The sequence below is a fragment of the Pipra filicauda genome, unplaced genomic scaffold, assembly GCF_003945595.2.
Source record: "Pipra filicauda isolate LSUMZ 115617 unplaced genomic scaffold, ASM394559v2 scaffold117_size3949168_pilon, whole genome shotgun sequence".
Classification (NCBI taxonomy): Eukaryota; Metazoa; Chordata; class Aves; order Passeriformes; family Pipridae; genus Pipra; species Pipra filicauda.
In genome coordinates, this window is record NW_024103629.1 from 3,867,975 (window position 1) to 3,886,261 (window position 18,287).

Sequence of the window (18,287 nt, forward strand, 5' to 3'; positions counted from 1 at the left end):
GGGGCAAGGCCTGTGTGTTTATGCTAAAAATATGAGCTGAAGGGAGAAGTTTTAGTCTTCATCTAACAAAGCCCTCATGATGGCATTTTAACATGGTTTGGGTGCTGTTCCTTTTGCCCTGTGTTTCCTTGATTCATTTATTGGTCACTTAACGTTTTAACACGCATACAGATGTCTATATTCTTTGCAGTGCATAGAGTATTTGTAGCTTGCTTCAAGCATATTACAATGTCAAAATTAGTTAGGTAACAGCTTGCTGTAAAGAAAATTTAAAGTACTGTGGGGAAATGCCAAAATATGTGTGGATTATACATAGGTTAAGTAGAAAATCATGCTAAGATCAAGAGAGAATATGTGTTGAATTTCAGCTGGTTAAAGAAAATGAAGGGTTTTCAGAGCACAAAGAGTAAGGAAATATCTGAAGCTCAAACAGCAGCTTTGTCAAGCAGCTTCAGGTTCCCTGTTGTTGATTATCCCTTTGCCAAATATGTGTTAACACACTGTCGTTTATTTTATCAAAATATCAGCAGGGAGAGCTGCATCTCCACCAGAGAGTTCTGCTGCTGCAGCAATCATCCTCATTTGGACAGCTATTTTACAGTCTTTACTGCTTTACCGTTTTTATTCATAATCAGCTGTTGACAACAAATCCATTAACCCATGAGGCGAGTGCTTTTGCAGCAGCAGCAGCAGCAGCCGCCCTTCTGCACTGTGCTGCTTTTCTGCGAGCCCAGGCCTCCCCCTGGCAGCAGGCAGGAATCTTTGCTGCAGCTGGCTGAGCTGAAGCGTGATGAATTACTGCAGCGATGTGTCAGTGGGGATGACAGAACTGAGTCACGGCGCGCCCGCACAGAGTCCCCCGCCTGTTCCCGCGCGGAGCACGGGCACCGCAGTGAGGGCTTGCGCTGTCTCCTGCAGTTGAGATCAAATTAAACCTTGCATAGATATGAGTTACAGGATTTACCAAAAAGGCAGATTTCTAGCAGGCGTACTGTGCTGTCAGTGCTGTTGTTGCGTGCGTGAGCAGTGGTTGGATATGGACGCTTCTGTTCCCACAGGCTTTTGGTGCAGAAGCTGTCTGATCTGCTATATGTGTTGGTGGTAGAGCCTAGGCTGTGTATTAGGCGTAAGGCTTGGATGCTGCTTAAAAGCTGCTTCAAAGCCACAAGTCAGCAGAGAATTGGGTTGCTAGGATTTCATCTTACATCGATACAGTGGAATTAAGGGAACCTTACCCAGCAGATTGCGTTTTTCATCTTGGGAAAGTGAAAACTGGCACACGGATTTTTGCACTGTAGCACATCTACTTCACTCTTTGACACCAGGAGCACTGAGCCTGTTCTGCAGTCTGATGAAATAAATGCAACAAGCTTCATGCCAAGCCCTAGGTAAAGGTGTGAGTCGTATCTGGTGTTACCTGAGTCACTGGAAGAATCTCACCCAGGCTGAATTAAAGGAAATAAAGTGGAAATGCTGTCACCCCTCCCCTCCCGACCCCCTGCCGAGGCTTAAACCATGACATTAGCGCACAGCCCATGTTCTGAGAACAATCTGTTCTCGCAGCTCCCAAACACAAGAGGAGCACCCCGGGGCTGGGCTGCTGCCAGGACTGATAGGATGCCTGGAACGAGTGATCCTCACGGGAAAACAGTCCTCTATAGGGTTACAGGGCAACTGGCTGCCTCCCTCCTCATCTCTCCCACACACCTGATTGTTTTGCTTCGTTGTTCACAAAACATATTCATGTTCTAATGTCTCTGCACATGAAGGCTTACTGTTGTTCTTACTTACTTTTCATTCTCCCATGCAAGCTTTTAGTAACTTATGACAAGGGTGCCACAAGATGGTTGCTCTTACAGTTACAAGCCTGTGCATCTCAAAGGGAGAGGGAGGTACTCTGGGTGTTTTGCTTCTTTTAAAATTGATCTCAGATTAAAATTCAACATATAAAATTTGAGTTTGAAGCAACCACAGTAAGAATCGAAAGTGGAAAAAGTTTGCTCTTAAAGATTCATTCAAGGCTTCTATGACAAGAATGCAGAAATTATTAAAGTTTTCAGATCCTTGCATTATACTATAGTGAAAAATGAGTTAGAGGGGCTTTTTACACTCACCTCTACTGCAGGTCACGCTTGCATATTGAAGGGTTACAATGCTGAGGTTTCTGAAGGGAGCTGATGTGAAGTTATGCTTCTTGTTACTAGAATCCCAGTGAAAGTTTTAGGCTTAAGCTTGTTTTGCATAATTTCCATGCCTCAGCCTTGAAAGATACCACCTCTGGCTGCCTAGCTTCTCTCAGTTTCCAAAGTTATATGAATCCCCTGACTCTAACACCTTCAGCTCACTCTTTCTTAGCTCACTGATTTTTGAAGCTTGCCTTTCCAAGGTATTGCACTTAATAAGCAAGAGGGGAAGGGAAGGGCCGAGTTGAAGGTGTGTAGTGGTCAAATAAGGAGCTTGTCAGAGGTTTTTTTCCCCAAACAAAGGGTTCTTTGAGGGCCCAAACTGGAAATCAGAGTTTCTGAATAAAGCGTGTGATGAAGCATTCCTCAAGATTTACACATTGCGTGTGCGTGATGTTGCTCTCTGACTAAAACATGTCTTAAAGTCATTTTAATTCCAGTGTTTGAAATTCATATGAAGGGGCACTGAAAACAGCTTACAGCTCAGTCGCATCTCTGATTTATATCAGAAAGGAAGTATAAGGTTACTCTTGGGCACCCCATGTATTATTCAGTAGGGACTGTCTTGCTTGTTGTTATGCTGAGGTCGGAGTGTATACGTAGGAATTATCAGCAGTGCTGGAACAGCTTAAATTATTTCTTGTAGTCATGTGGCGACCTTCAGTTCTCTGGGCTCAGGCAGTGCCCTGCACCATTGTCTTGGACTCACCTTAGGCTGCAAATCTGACACAGATGGTCTTGATCTTCTATTGGCTGAGTGAGAGCAGAAATAAGACACTTGACTTTTTCATATATTAATTTTCAGGGATATATTATTTCCTAGGCCTTAACAGACCAGAATTAAATAATTAACTCCGTACTTAATTACAATCCCTAAAATTTTATACAATATCACATTATGTGACAGTTGTGGCTGAAGCTTGATTTATTTATTTATTTATTTATCTATTTTCAAATTAAGAATATACAAAGGGCAATAAGTTGAGCTTTTGTCTTCTGCTCATGTTGCTCTTGGTGCAAGACTGTCTAGCTATCTTGGGCTTCCAAGTCAGAGCTCTGAGGTGTCTTCTGGCACAGGTGTGAGGCTGTTTCTGTTGCTAGGATGTGCTTTAAAGATGCCTCAACTATGCCAGTAGTAGCAACTCCATAGGGATGGTTCATTGCTTGACAAGCAGTTACCAGAAGCTGTAGTGCTTTCTGACCTTAAGTATCTTCATTTGTCTGAGGGATGGTCCAGAGCCTAAGACAAGCGTATCTTACCTGAACATCTGTCTCATTTCCAGCTACACAAGCAAGTGCAACAGAGTTGCCACAAAATGGGAGTTCGGAAGATTCATCTACTAAGGGATCGTCTTATTCTTCTACAGTCTCTCCAGAAATAAACACTTCTGCTTCTGGAACCTCAGGTAATCCTTGAAAATATACACTCTCTTCTTCTATACAAATGTTGCAAATAATTTTGAATCTTCATTTGATGTTCATAGTTCTGGAATGAGGACCACATCTCCTTATTCATGCAGGGTACACTGTGTCCACGTCATCTAGCCATGAAGTTGTGTCGAGTGATGGGTGAACTTCAAAACATTCAGTTGAGATACTCAGTGTCATTACAGGAGGATATAAATTACAAGTGATAGTAGTAATCTTTATATATGCCGTACGTGGTCATTGTATAACGTTGACTGTCAGAGGAGGTCATCAAGATAAATTCTCTCTCTGCAAAGCAGAGGAGGCAAAAGAGAAAACAGCTATAATTTTTACAATTGTTAATAAATCTGGACAGCAAGTTAATGCATATTACCAATTAAATGATGTTGTTCCAAGTACGACATGGTCACACGCAAAGTCAATAATATATTAATTATTCCCAATTCCAGTCTAGTTTTATTGTTTTTCTGGGTGTGTTTTGGTACATGCACCTACTAAGAAACACTGTGGTGAATGCAGATGCCAGGTCATATTGTTTTGCTTCTAGCTGGCTTAACTTTCATATATTTTGAAAAACCACTTATTCAGGTTTTCTTAAGGTTTCTTGAGCCTCCATTTAATTCAGTACTTACTCTCAGCTACATGTGCGTAAATCCAACAAGGACGCTGTCATTGTTTGCATATCCTTATTATTATTAATGTTTAACATCCCCCAAGGGATACAAGACCCCTTTTACAACTCTGGATTGTGTTTGTGAGAGATAAGCATGCATGTGTACTGCGATTTTTCCTCATAAAGGATAGGTTTCGATATGAAATGGAGCAATATCATAAGCTCAGTATGCACAGAAATGCCCAGAAGTATGCAAAAAGATATTATAATAAGCATTTTAAGGAAGTTGGGAATTTTTCATTTTTAACCCAAGGCCACTGATTTAGAGAGGATCCCTTGCAATTATTTCAATAAGCCCATTGCCCATAATGCATATACTGTGACCTGTAGTTTCTTGACTATCCTGTTAGATTTTGTGTCTTTTAACAGATATGTGCATGTTATAGAAACCTCACCATTGTTATACTGCAATAAAACAGTAAATTATAACGGTTTTGATTCGACAGTCTCTCACACAGGTAAATTCTCCAGATTAAAATTAAATTGTAATACATATGTGACTATGGATCATGTGTATTGAATTATCTAATACATTGTTTGTGCAATTACATTTTACATGTAAAATTTGTCAAGAGTTTTACAACCTTCCTCGGTTGTAAAAAACTTCCTTTGCAAAAGTCATCATCTTACGCAGCTCACTTTGCAGTAAAAACAATAAATCTTCTTGAGCTCAGAGACTACCCAAGATGCCAGAACTATAATTGCCTGGCTGAGACAGAAAGGACCTACCTATCCAAGGGGAGTCAGCCTAAGTGCTTGGCACAGCCAGTACTCTGGGTGCCCATAAAACTGCCATTTTGAAATCACTTCCTCCCACACCAGGATTTCCACACTGTCACCTTTCCTGTCTCCTCACAGCACCAGCTCCTTGCTTCTTTCTTGCAGCTCATATATCCAAGAAATCCCCTTACTCACCCTGAAGTGTTACATACCTTATCCCAACTGGTTACACCTTAGAACTATCCTCGTTCCCTTATTCTCTGTATACATTAAAGACTTTAAGAAAAAATGTTTTCATCCCTCCTAAATAGATTTCTTCTCCTATGTGCAATTGCTCAGGGCCAAGAAAAGCCATATGCTGCACCCTAATAACTTTAAAGCAATGCAAGTGTGAAGCCAGTTGTTTCATTCTGTGCTGAGACTAGAAGAAATGCTGACTCTCTCGCTGCCATCAGATTATGTATTCCTAGGTCTTTTAAATTTTGTATTCAGGGACTTATACAGGGGCTGGATACCTTTCATTCACCAGAGCAGAGGCTGGTATGTGCAAAGGTGCTGGGGCTGCAGCCCATAGGGGATTGCAAGCTGAAGGTACCTGAGCCACAATCTCTGCGAGGGAGCTCAGGGGAAGACAAATTAATGTGCAATTTATCCGCAACAGAATGTTTCTATTTGGTATGATCAGAAAAAATAATTCAGCTGGCTAAATACATTTAGTTTTGAGACCATTTTCCATTTTTAAAAAAAATGCCATTTTGGTGAAAATTTCCTTTCTTGACGCAGAAAAAGAAGAAAGCATATTTTGCAGAGAAATTTCCAATCAACCATATCAAAAGATCAGGGTGTGGGAGGAGTGCTACAGAGAGCTGGAGAGCGCCTGAAATGAGTGGGGGAGCCTAGGGAAGAACTTGGAGAAACATCAGAGAACAGTATTGCTGTATTAAAGAAGATTGAAACCAGCAGCCACAAAGGAGAGGTTGCATAGTGTTCACCCAGGCTAGAGAAGGCAATAAGGACTGTTTTCAGCAAAGAGAGCAACCTGCATGTGTGCCATTGACACACACACTTCTCCAAATTTGGCAGTCATATATGATATACCTCCTACTCATTCTTCACTTCCATGGAGGATTGCTTGCTAATATTTAATTTTCTCCTTTTGTTTAATTAATGAAAAATTGGAGATTAATGGATCAGTCAGAGTCTAAATACACCTGAGAAACCGCAAGTATTGTGGCTTTTCATTCTGTGATCTAAACAACAAAAAAAAAAATCCATAAAGCAGTGTGATCTTAAATTCACCCAGCAGGGTGGTAAAATTAAATGATCTATTATAATAAACTGTCAGATGAATCAACCTGCTACATCTATTGATATCTTTATTGCACTCCTCCAATTATAAATCCTACTCACTTGATTCACAGGAGGCATCTCCCTAAGAAAAATTTTTATGAGTAAGACTAGGAGGGTTTGACTCTTTCTGTACACAAACTGTGTAGGAACTCAGGATAGTGATATTAGGCAAAAATTACCCACCGTATCTTCAGCTCCTTCACAAAGAGAGAGACACAAAAATAGAAGTTTCTGGGAGATGGAAAACACAGAAAAGCCTCAGTTAACACTATTACAAATCTATAGTATGGTCAGGGCAAGAAGGGCTTTTTCAAGTTTTTAATTTTGCTCTGATTTATATTGTGGTATCCCCTCTGAGTAATCAGCCATATTTATTCGTTTGTTTTGCCAGTGAACACAGTTGCATGTGGCTGCACTCCAAAAAACAGAAGTAGCACACTGCAGGGTATCCAGGCTGCTTAGGTAGCAGTTGTTGGAGAGCAGAGCGGGGAGAATTTAGCTACTGGTCTCTTTCTCCATCTGTCAAGCTTCTCACTAGCACTGAACTGACTCAGACAGGTAATTTCAAATCAAACCATGGTCACGTGCCAAATTTTTTATCCTTGCCCTCCTTACTGCACAACAAGGAACCCAGCACAGCCAGTGTTGCACACCTCATTTTTCATTATGAATCTGGAAATCTTCCCAGATTATTTATGCAGAGCACCTAACTTGGAGCACCAAAGGATGTGGTAAGCTCTGGACAGGCAGATACAGCAGCTACAGTAACTATGTTAGTGAGTGAAATGCTGCTTTTCCTTCTATCCTCTTTCTGTAGAACAGCAGCATGAGAGCCCTCACCGAAAAGGGCACTGGATGGTTATTTAACAAATGCAAACTGGAAGCACCTGTTTAATCATTCCAATAAGCACAGATTTGTTTGTGTGGCAGTACTGAGCAATCTCTGAACAGAGGGTGAACTAGCACCTTGCTTGCATACTGGAGACAGGAAGAGAGAGAGAGAAAGGCATGAGATTTTAATCTTTCATGATTTTAATTTTTCATGATCTAGTAAAACTGGGTGAGATATCTTCGGGAAAGATGCTTGTAGTTCTACTGTGTGTAGATGTGTGCATATGTGCAGTTGTTAAAAAATAACAGAGGCTGCTGTCATGTTTCCTGCCTGGGGTAGCTTCTGCTGTCTGCTTTTTATTGAAGAGGCAAGGTCTGGCCAGGACAGCAAAGTGGTTTTCGCTTGTGCCAGTGGGTACATTGTCACCCAAACCTTCTTGAATGCAGAGCCTAATGTCACTGGCATTCACCTTTAACAAACTGTTAAGCCTTTGAGGTGAACTTGGATATCAGTCTTGGGCTTGACATGCTGTTTCTATGTATTCATTTGTTTTAATTTGAGCCAAGACAGTTCACCTTGTTTCTAAGAGTGAAGTTAAGCGGAAATGTATAACTACATTGTAGTCTTGGAGATCTTTTATAGGGAAGCTCCACAGACTTGGAAAAGGTTTGAAGTTTCATAGAGAAGTGACCTACTTGTAAGACTTGACAAGGTCTTCTGCCCTCCTCCAAGAATACGCACACACAAAGCCTTACAGTTTGCTTGTTTGACCACTGCTGTGTGATCACATGGTATTTTTTTCCATGGGATCCCACTCGTTATAGGCTGAAGCAAAGGTAGTATTCTGGTAAGAAGTAATCATACCATATTCGGATCTTTCCTTAATGCCAGGTATGTGTCCTGCTGCGTTCTGTACTTCATGTTTTTCCAAACCTCCTTTGACATATGATTTATTAACTTCCTGAAAACTTTTCCTTGGTCTTGTTCGTAATGTATAAACATTACCTAATGAATCAGCACAAAGATCCTCTCTGAACAAGGTGACATTGCTTTTGGCAGATGGATTGATGAGATAACAAAAAGCTTAGGAAAAAAGTATCCTCTGCATTCTAGGAAGTCAGGGTGAGGTAACTATAGCTTCAGGATACTTAGCATTACAAATATTTAGTAAGTTCAAGAAGAGCTCTTACTGCTGACTTTTAAGTACTTGGCTTTTCCACCTAAACATGCTTTTCATGAATGTTTGTGATTAAAATGCAGTTAAAGTTCTGTCACATAAATCATTAGCAAAAGCAGTTATTTTCATCCCAGTTGCTGAAGTGATCCATGGTTTTAATTGAGTGTAGAGAGGAAGAAAAACAAGAGCAGCATTCTAGTTTTCAAAGAGTACATTCACAGCAGTAGAATAATGTGTGTTACAGCTCTGGTGGTAGGAGCTGTCTTTGTGCAAATCATTAGTCCATGCACAGAAAGTGCAGCGAGGGCATAAGAGTAGATTTGTACTCCCTAGAGACCCTGATTTGGAGGAGGAGCACTGCAACCCAGGGCACTCAGGGGAGAGGCTTAATGCCTGCCCAGAGTCAGAGATACCTCCATGATGCTTTCCCCCCTCTGTGGTCCCCCAGCCTGGCACAGCTGGGATATGGAAGACATGCTGGTGGGTCATGTCCTTCCATGGAGCTCTCAGGAGAGGATTAGATGCACCCCATCCCCCACAAATGCACTGGCAGCAGTGAACTCTGAACAGATCCAACTAGGAGGACTTTTATAGTTTCCTCTAGCCTAGAGAAAGGTGACCAAATGCTATGAGTTGGTCCTGGTCCACAGCAGCTAAACATGAGTCTGCAGTGTGCCCAGGTGGCCAAAAAGGCCAGTGGCATCCTGCCCTGTGTCAAAAATAGTGTGTCCAGCAGGACCAGAGAAGTGATTGTCACTCTGTACTCATCAGTGGTGAGGCCACACCTTGAATTCTGTGTGCAGTTTTGTGTCACTTACTACAGAAAAGACATTGAAGTGCTGGAGCCTGTCCAGAGAAAGCCAACTAAGCTGGTGAAGGGTCTGGAGAGCAAGACATACGAGGAGGGGCTGAGGGACCTGGTGTTGCTTAGCCTGGAGAAGAGGAGGATCAGGGCAGACCTTATCGCTCTCTACAACTATCCGAAAGGAGTCGTAGCCAGGTGGGGTTCAGCCTCTTCTCCCAGGCAACCAGAGATAGGACGAGAGGAGATAGCCTCAGGTTGTGCCAGGGGAGGTTCAGGTTGGACATCGGGAAGAATTTCTTCATAGAAAGGTTTGTCAAGCACTGGAATGGGCTGCCCAGGGAGGTGGTGGAGTCACCATCCCTGGAGGTGTCCGAGAAATGACTAGAAGTGACACTTAATGCTATGGTCTAGATGACAAAGTGGAGATCGGTCAAAGGTTGGGCTCAATGACCTTGGAGGTTTTTTCCAGCCTAAATGATTCTGTAGTTTATAGCTCAAAATATATAAGGAGTGGCTGCTGAGGATATATAGTGCCTGAGATATTTTTTCCCCTGGTAGCCCCAGTAATCCAGTGTGAAATGTCTCACCATGTGGGCAGAGTGTCAGTCGCTTGTCCCTGGTAAAACACAGTCTGTCTTGTACAAGCAGATAAAGGTTTTGCTTCTAGTTCACACAGGTGAACATTCTCAAAGACACAGATAAGTTAGGTGCTCATTTCCCTTTGACTTGAAGAGATTTAATGTGATGTAATAAAAATCACTATGGGAGTGATGGTTGTTTGTGGCTAGGCTACAAATGTGAGGCATTCAGAGCCGCCCTTTATTTCCAAGCCTGCTACAGTCTAGACACACAAAAGCAGCAGCATGCTAACAAAAAGCTAACAGAAAATGAGCATTGTGCGCCAAAAACTTGTGAAGTGGCTGGAGGAAGCTGACAGTAGTGGGCCAGTAAGCATTGTGCCCAGTGCTCTGCAAGGTCAATGTCTTCCTCATTACCAATGCCTCTTACTCCTGCTGCTTGGCAGTCTGCTAGCCCAAAGCACCAAGATAATAAATGAAGATTTGTTTTTAAAGGATTTTGTGACACTTGAAGACGTGTCTCAATTAGGCATTTGACTTTCTTTTATTAAAACACTTATTTGTCAGTTAAATGTCAGCTATTCACTCACAGGCACTTATTTGGTTTTGGCAGGAGGAGGTTTTTTTTAATGTATCAATTAATTCAGGATTTTCTTCTCTTGAGCAGAAAAACAACCTAGCATAGGCTGGGCTTTTGATTCTGCTCCTATCTATGAGACGTTTGCAGACTTTAACAGCTCCGATTTTCTGGGCTTAGGAACTGTGTTAGCAAGTCCATTCTGGGGCAGCATTTGTTGTGGGGTTACTGCGCATGTTGCTAGAGTCTGATAGTTTGCATGATGTGAAGACTTGGGACATCTAAAACTGTACTAATAACCTATTCCTTCTGTTTTATTGCAGGCCTTACCGTGAGGTCTCCAACGGAATCAACAAGTAAGAGTGATAGAAGAGTTTGCTCTATGCACACTGATGAAAATGCTGGTGTGGAGTGGGAGAGGGACAACCTGAGGAAAGGAAATGTTCGGGAAACGAGGAGGCTCTAGAGGATGAATGAATCTGAAGCATAATACAGAGAAGCAGAAGAGTGGTGTTCGACTTGTAGCATTGAGTAGCTTTGCTGTGATTTCAGCAGTATACTATGTCGGATTAGCAGATACTGGAAAGAAAACAGGGTGGGAGTACAAAAAAAAATCAGGGCTGGTGTATTGTGTGATGCAAGGGGAAGCTGATATAAATAGAGTGTTTACCAAGGAGCTTGTTCTTGTCAGTGGCTCTTGTTCCTTGTCCTGTAGTTAGAAGCGGCAAGTCCCAGAGTAAGGCAAGTTTCCTGTGCTAATGAACCTGTATTGTCTTATTTTCCTTTCTCCATGCTTGTCAGGAAACAGTCTCTTCTGTACTGGTCCCTGCAGTTCTTGCTGCTGCTGCTGCTGCCAGCAAAATCTTGTCCCTCCTGTTACCATGATGGATGTATTTCTCCAATTAATTTTTATTCTGATCCCAGATCATTCCATAACTGGAAAATACCTTCTAGATCAGGGAAAGTAGACAGGATGGGCCAGCTTGTGAGAATCTAGTGAAAGACATGGAGAAATGAGCTAAAGCTTTTAGTTCATGAATCTATTTCATTCAGTAATGTTTCTTTTTAGCTGTTGTATTACTTATTGATGGTCTCAAGTAGTTAAAATGCCAAGCTATTGGATTTTTCTTTCCTGTGTTACTCACACCTTGGTCAATTGACAGATAATCAGGAAAATAGCCAGTGGATTTCAATCCTCAGTTGTTCTCCTGAGGAGATGCACAAATCTCCCGCACAAATGCAGGGATACACGCTCATGTTTTTCAGTGTAATTTGTTTCTGTTGACATTTTCAGTCAGTATCCAGGGTAACTTATTGCTGTGATAATTGCCTGCTTACCCTCCATATCATGTAGTATACCAGATAAGATAGCAAAAAGGGTAGTAGTATTTCCATGGGAAATCTAAAGCAGTCACAAGGAATTAAGAATTCATAGGAATTATTTTAGTCACTTGATGATGGCTCAGTTTCCATCCTTACATTATCACCCCTCAGCAGACAGGCACCATGGGAAAGAGAACTTCTGCTTTAAAGAAACAGAGATAAAGGTCTTGGACAATGGTTGTTTCCTACACTATAGCATCAAAAGGTCTCAGCTGTGGCTGTATTATTTAGGCACTACACAAACACTTAGTAAGTGATGGTGGTTTCTGTTTGTGGCCAGACAAATGAAGGGGAGAGAATGGGCGGGAGAGGGAAGTCCACAAAACCCGTTTTTTAATAGCGGGCCTGAGTTTAAAATCAGTGCAGCAAGGAAGAGGGAGCCCTACATGGCTGGGACAAACAAACCTTGTTTGTTACTGTCTTAGTTTAAGAAGATTACAACTTAGAAATTAAGAAACTTCAGGTGGAAGTGCGGAAAAGGAAGAGCAACAGCTTTTTATTAACAAAATCTGAATAAGCAACAAATGGTGCAATCAAAAACTCTCAGAAGAAACAAAACAAAGTCCCAATTCCCCAGGTTCCCGGCAGTTCAAAAGCTGTTCGCAGTCACGTGTGCTTGCAGCCAGCAATGAAAAAAATCCTTTTTTCCCACGGGCAGTCTTTGAAAGCAGAATACCTTGCTCTGAGGTGGGTCTGTCTCTCTCTCTGTGTCATTCTCCGCGAGATGTCCCGTGGGGAAAAAGAAAACTTCCTCTCCGGAAAAGAAAAATAGGTGGCTGAAACCAGGCTCTCGCTCTGTCTGGTCTGTGGACAAAAAAAAAACCCCAAAAGCCCCCGAACCACCGACTTCTAGCCATCCCTGCAGCAACCTCCGTTTCCCGAGAGCACTCCCCCTTCCCCTGCTCTTGTGCTGCCCAGTGCATGTGGCTTCACTCCACCCCCCTCCCCATCCTGGAAGAAACAGAAGGGGGGATTGGCATTTGGGAAAAAATTCCAACATCTCTTTTCAAACCTATGACAGCTGATATAATTCTGCAGACAAGAGTTACAATTACTACCTGTACAAAAGCTTCTGTAAAAATGGGGACATGTCTTTCAAAGGAAGTAAAACAAAATTGTATTCTAGACCTCAAAATTACCATTGGGAAATTGTTTTTAATGACTCAGTTAACTTCATAGCTTCCACCCAACAATTTGAGCCCTACTGTGTTCTTTGGGAGAGGAACCGTGCATCCCTACAGGTGCAGATTGTGAGTAGGTACCTGAGCAGTGGAGCCTCCAACAAAACCTCAGTGGCTGCTGCCATGTTCTCACTACTTATATATGGAACTATAGCCTCTGCTGGGCCCACTTCTTAACAGGCCACCTTCTCCAGATGCTTTGAGAGCCATTTCTGATATTTAAACAGGCAATGGAAATATCCAGCTGGTCAGCTTCTTCAGTGGCTGGGAGCACATGTCTACTCAAGCCTCTGTCCAACATGGAATACAATCCCATGTGCTATGTAATGTAACTATGGAAACACAAATGTTTGCATTTTCTATTTTCTCTCTGGAAGTTCAGTGATTGTTTTTTTTCACAGATTGTGTGCAACAAGGAAAAAATATTTTGGGTTTTTGATATCTAACTCAAATTCAGATTAGCACCTGAAGATAGAAATTCATTCCTTTATACCCAGACCTAAAAAATGTCCCAGAGGCTCACAGAAGTCATTGCTTTCTCCAGATGTGGCAGAGAGAGCATGTACATCCTTCTATAACAACTCTCAAGAAACTTGCTATCTACTAATATTGCACCTCTTTAGACTTCTTCATCTACTATTAGCATTTTTTTAAAAAAAATTTTATTAGCAGTGAGTGAAATATTTTGGTCTTTCTTCTTTTGGAGAGAGGTTTAATTTTCACTCTCTTTCTTGTTTTTTATTTGTCAAGAGTTCTCTTCTAATATTGAACAGTACCATAAGCTCATAAAAGTGAAAAAGCTTGTAGTTTATAACCTGTAAGTGGACCAGCAGATGATCCCAGGGAGGACTGCAACCATGTAAAGTGTGTGTTTCTTCTGGGCCACACTAGATAAACTTTTCCACCCCACTTGCCAAGTTATCCGAGAAGAGAGTTATTGAGAAAAAATATAGATGTGAAGCACCGAGTGGCTCCAGAACTGGGGACACAAAAGTTCTTTTAAGGGGGTAATTTTTCAGGGTGAATTCTTTGTGACTTCTGGCAATACGTGAAAAGCACTATTTCTTTTGCACGTTTAGCTTCTGGCAGTCGTGGAAGCAGTCCTGGAGAAGATGAGAAAGGGACAGGGAGTGATATCCACTATTCTAGTGAGTATTCCTACTTTATTGTCCAGCTTTTGAGTTTTTGGTTGATCAGTTTTGCTTTTGGTGAGTGATTGGAGTAGCAGGCAAATGAAACTGGCATTTTTATTTTCAGCCTTACCTGATGTAGGCCCTATTAGAAACCAAATTTAAATGCCTATTATAAAACTCCTCTCAAAGAGAAACAGGGCTTAACAAGTTGACATTGATCTCACTGTAGAGCAGCACAATTATGCCCAAGGACTGATTCAAAGTGGTAAAATTGAAAAAAAAAAGTGAACAATCATCCCCTGTGAGAGAAGACATAAGGAAACATTTGAAAAAGTTGCACGTGTACATGTTGTACATATTGTATGAATGTATTGGTATGAATGTATTATATGAATATATTTTTTATATTGTCATGGTAGAGAAGGTCTACAAGGCAGTCTTCTGCAGACTCTTTAAGCACTTGATATTTGCATGATGCATGTTACTTAATATTTTATTTTAGTATTCTGCATCTCTGGGGCAAGGGTGTTGCTGCAGACCTGCTATTTCCTGCCCGGGGTACTGGCTTAGGAAAACAAGTTTGATGTTTGTCCACTGTAAACTTGTCTCTGCATTCTCCCTCTGATTTCACAGATGCACACACACTCCTGTATTAATATTAAGTACTAATTGCATCAGGAGACATGGAAGATGCCGCCTCTAAACATCAGGTAGCATGATGGCTGATGCTGTGGAAGGCAGCCTCCCCCCAAAACAAGGCTTAGGCCAGCAGGCGGGAGAGTGCCTGCTAAATTTGAAAGTGTCTGGTTGCTTCTAGAAAAAAAAAAGATAAATGGGGAGAAGCTGGGCTTATATATTTCCCCAGGAAAGCTTCTCTTCATTACATAATTCTTCCGTTTTTGCTTCTTGGCTGGGAAACACCTGTCAGGAAATGGCAGATGGTGGGAAATAATAAAAGGAAAGAAATGTCCTCATTTTAAAAGGAGGTCTTGCATTTATCCCTGGTTATAAGTGCTGTGGGGAATGTTACTGAATTATGTAACTCCTTGGTGTCTTCCTGGGTGTACAATGTTGAAAGCAAAATAATCGCTTCTGTTGCTGAATTTCAGACAAACCTTGTTTTCAAAAACAATAGGAAAAAATAAAATACACCTATGAAAAATTTATTTCTGATACATGTCTCTCTCATAAAATCTTTGGGGCCATCAGCAGTGGGGGTGAATCATGAATATTTTGATCAAGATTATGGTAGTCCCAGTGGAGCAGGTACTGAAACCTCACTCTTCTACTGGAAAATGGGTGAAACCAGTTACACAGGGCAACACAAATATCAGGGAAGGAGTAAGGGTGTGAGAAAGTTCCTAAATCCTTCCTCCACAAAGCCGCCGAGCCTGAGGCTCAGTGGTTGCTGGAAGGATACCAGGAGCAGCAGGCTACCTTGCTCCTGAGAAATTGGTAAGGTTTGGTGGAGATGGAGATGCCTCTCACCTTTGCATGTGCAAGTGCCTGTACACAGAGGCAACACAAGCCAGAGGCAGCAGCCAAAAATACGTTCTCCCTCTTTTGCAGGTATTATCTTGCCAATTGTTATCACCCTGATAGTCATTACCCTCTCTGTCTTCTCACTGGTGGCTTTGTACAAAATGTGCCAGAAGAAAACTCCAGGTATTCGTTTTGCTTTCTCTGGATAGAGGGGGGGGGTGGGAAAGGGAGGGGAAGTAATCAATGTGCTTTTTATTGTTAAAAGATCTCTTTTAGATTACCTTAACCATAGCTGTTGTGGTAGTCTGGTGGGAAACCTTCTTGTATTTTGAAGTGTTTTGCCCAAAGTGGGAAACTAACACTTCATTTTCAAAATCAGTAGGAAGAACAGAGTGAGCAAAAATGTCTCTGATTTTTAGAGAATATGTGTAATGCTGCAAGCTTTCTGTTCACATTTTTGCAGCTACCAAGAACTAGCAAACACCTGTGCTAATACAATCAGTCAATCAGGTAGAAATAGGCAGCGAAAACTAAGTTTGAAGATATTGTTTAACAAAATCGCTATATTTATTTTATTTCTGTTCTAGATACAGGCAAAGAAATATTCTTTTGGAATATACCTGATACACACAGAGACACAGATACACACACACATTATGCATGACTAGAATTTTCTAGTTACACTATAATGTACATGGGAACAAAATCCCTGAGCAAGCAGTATTTTCAGATGCAGTAATTTTGACAGGACAGCTAAAGTCAGTATCTGCTTCACTGCTATCCATTAAATACTTTAGATAATGGGTTATAGTTCCATCAAGTTCCAATTGCCAAATATTTCAGAGTCGCCCAAGTGGGCTACAGGCAAGTGTGATTCTTCATTAAGTGAAAATGCAGAATCCAGACTGTGGTTTTTCTGTCCCTGTGAGCTGGCACGAGTTAGGAGACCCGTGCAGAGCTTCAACTGTGAAATCACCAGGCCTTGGAAATACAAAATCACAAGAGGGTGTTGAAGCTGTAAACCAAGGCAAACAGCGTGTCACAACCAATTTAGCCAATGACATGGAAGAACAGACCCAGATAAACAGAGGAAGGTGAGATCCTTGCTTAGGAAACTATTAAATATTTGGAGTCAAGAGATAAAGACATGAGATGAAGAACATTTCCTCACCAGCCTGCCCTATGCACAAACGCCATCAGGCACTGTAATAGCAAATTCATTTGGAAGATAGAGTAGATACCTGTGGTGCTTCCTGTAGGATTCGCCCAGACCTATCCAGTGTGCTTCCCCTGTGGGTGGAAACCCCTGTGCTTAGTGCCATGGAGCTAGAGTTGGCTCCATGTCTCTGATGTAACCCGCTGGCCCCATCCATCTGCCCACACTTGGACATAAGCATAAAATACATTCACTATATGATTCATTTTGGGGAGAAACCTGTTCCTCATCAATTAGGATGACAGGCTCTGCTCTCAGATGTCATGATAGGTTAAACCCCCAGGGTGTACAGCCTGGCAGCATATTCCCTCACTCCCCTCACCCTGTATCTTTTAGCTCAGTTGTTATGTACTCAAGAACCATTCCATGCTCACGTCCTCTGTGCCAGCTACCCAGGGATTTGGGAGCTGCAGGGAAAAATGTGCTTCTGTTGTGCTCTTGGACAAGTCACATATCATTCTCCCTGGTTTCCAGAAGCATCAGTATCAGCAGTATCAGTTCACTTTCATAGATGACCAGAAAAATAACAATTACCATTCAAGCTGCTTGATTGTGTTAATGCACTTAATGCAATACTGCAAAATCACAACTAAGCTGTATGCCAGAAACTGCAATAGCTATGTCTAAATGTTTATTTAAGTGAGTTCCAGCAATCAGAATGATACTACCTTTGTTTCTTCTTCCAGAGAGACAAGAGAATGGCGCTGAACAGTAGGTTGAATTCTTTTCATTGCTTTGAGATCTATCACAGGGCACTTGTAAATGCAGCAGATTCTGTGTAGGATTTTCTTTGATCTCTCTCTGCTTAAACATAATAAGCAGTTACCACCCCAAAGAGAAATATCCTGCTGGAAGTGTTGTTCTTGCAGTTATTGTACACCCGTATGCATGACAAGCAGCTGTTCCAGCATGGATAGAAATGTGATGACTCTCAGCTGTGTTGCAGGGGATCCTTTTGGAATGGACAAACAGCTTATTCTGTGTCACAGGACTCACTGGCCCAGTATTTTTTTTTTTCAATTTTTTCTCCCATTGATTTTTCTCTCCCCCCATTCTTTCCCATCTCCCTTCTTTTGTTAATGTTTTTTCTCTTGTCAATATTTTGTTTGCAATTCAACATGGCTAAAAGCTTTGTATTGACAGAAAAAAGATGACTCCCTCTTTTCTCCCAGATGTACTTCTGTGAAATGCTAGATTAAACCTGGAATCATGAAACTTAATTTATTACATATTTTAAGAGAAAAGTATTATAAGAGGTGTTGGTATATGATGTTTTCCACCACCAAGACTTGCTCATGATCCCATGCAAAGCCCATTTCAAGCCTGCCAGTGTAGACTGGTGTAGCTGCTGCCTTCTCCAGATCATAATCTTAGAGTTTTGTTTGGCTGACCAACACGCATGCTGTCTGTCTGATTAAATGTTTTCTGATTTCAACAGGGCCCAGTCAGACAAAGATGGAGTCAAACTTCTTTCTGTAAAGACAACTTCTCCTGAGACTGGTGAGCATTTCCTCTCTGTGTATATCTGTCTCCTTCTCTGAGTTCAGAGAAGAGCAGTTTTTGGGATGA

General features: G+C 41.6%; 1 protein-coding gene across 5 annotated transcripts in view; it reads left to right on the forward strand.

Annotated features, from left to right (window-relative positions):
• EMCN (endomucin) overlaps nt 1-18,287 on the forward strand; it is a 62,723-nt gene that overhangs the window by 23,462 nt on the left and 20,974 nt on the right. For all 5 annotated transcript variants that reach the window (XR_005565094.1, XM_039385543.1, XM_027717917.2 and 2 more), the window contains exons 5-10: nt 3,467-3,589; nt 10,647-10,679; nt 13,967-14,035; nt 15,590-15,685; nt 17,405-17,429; nt 18,157-18,218. Coding sequence is in view for 4 of the 5 variants with exons in the window: in XM_039385543.1 (XP_039241477.1) it covers nt 3,467-3,589; nt 10,647-10,679; nt 13,967-14,035; nt 15,590-15,685; nt 17,405-17,429; nt 18,157-18,218 (408 nt within the window). In the remaining variant the exon portion in view is untranslated. The remainder of the gene's footprint in view (nt 1-3,466; nt 3,590-10,646; nt 10,680-13,966; nt 14,036-15,589; nt 15,686-17,404; nt 17,430-18,156; nt 18,219-18,287) is intronic.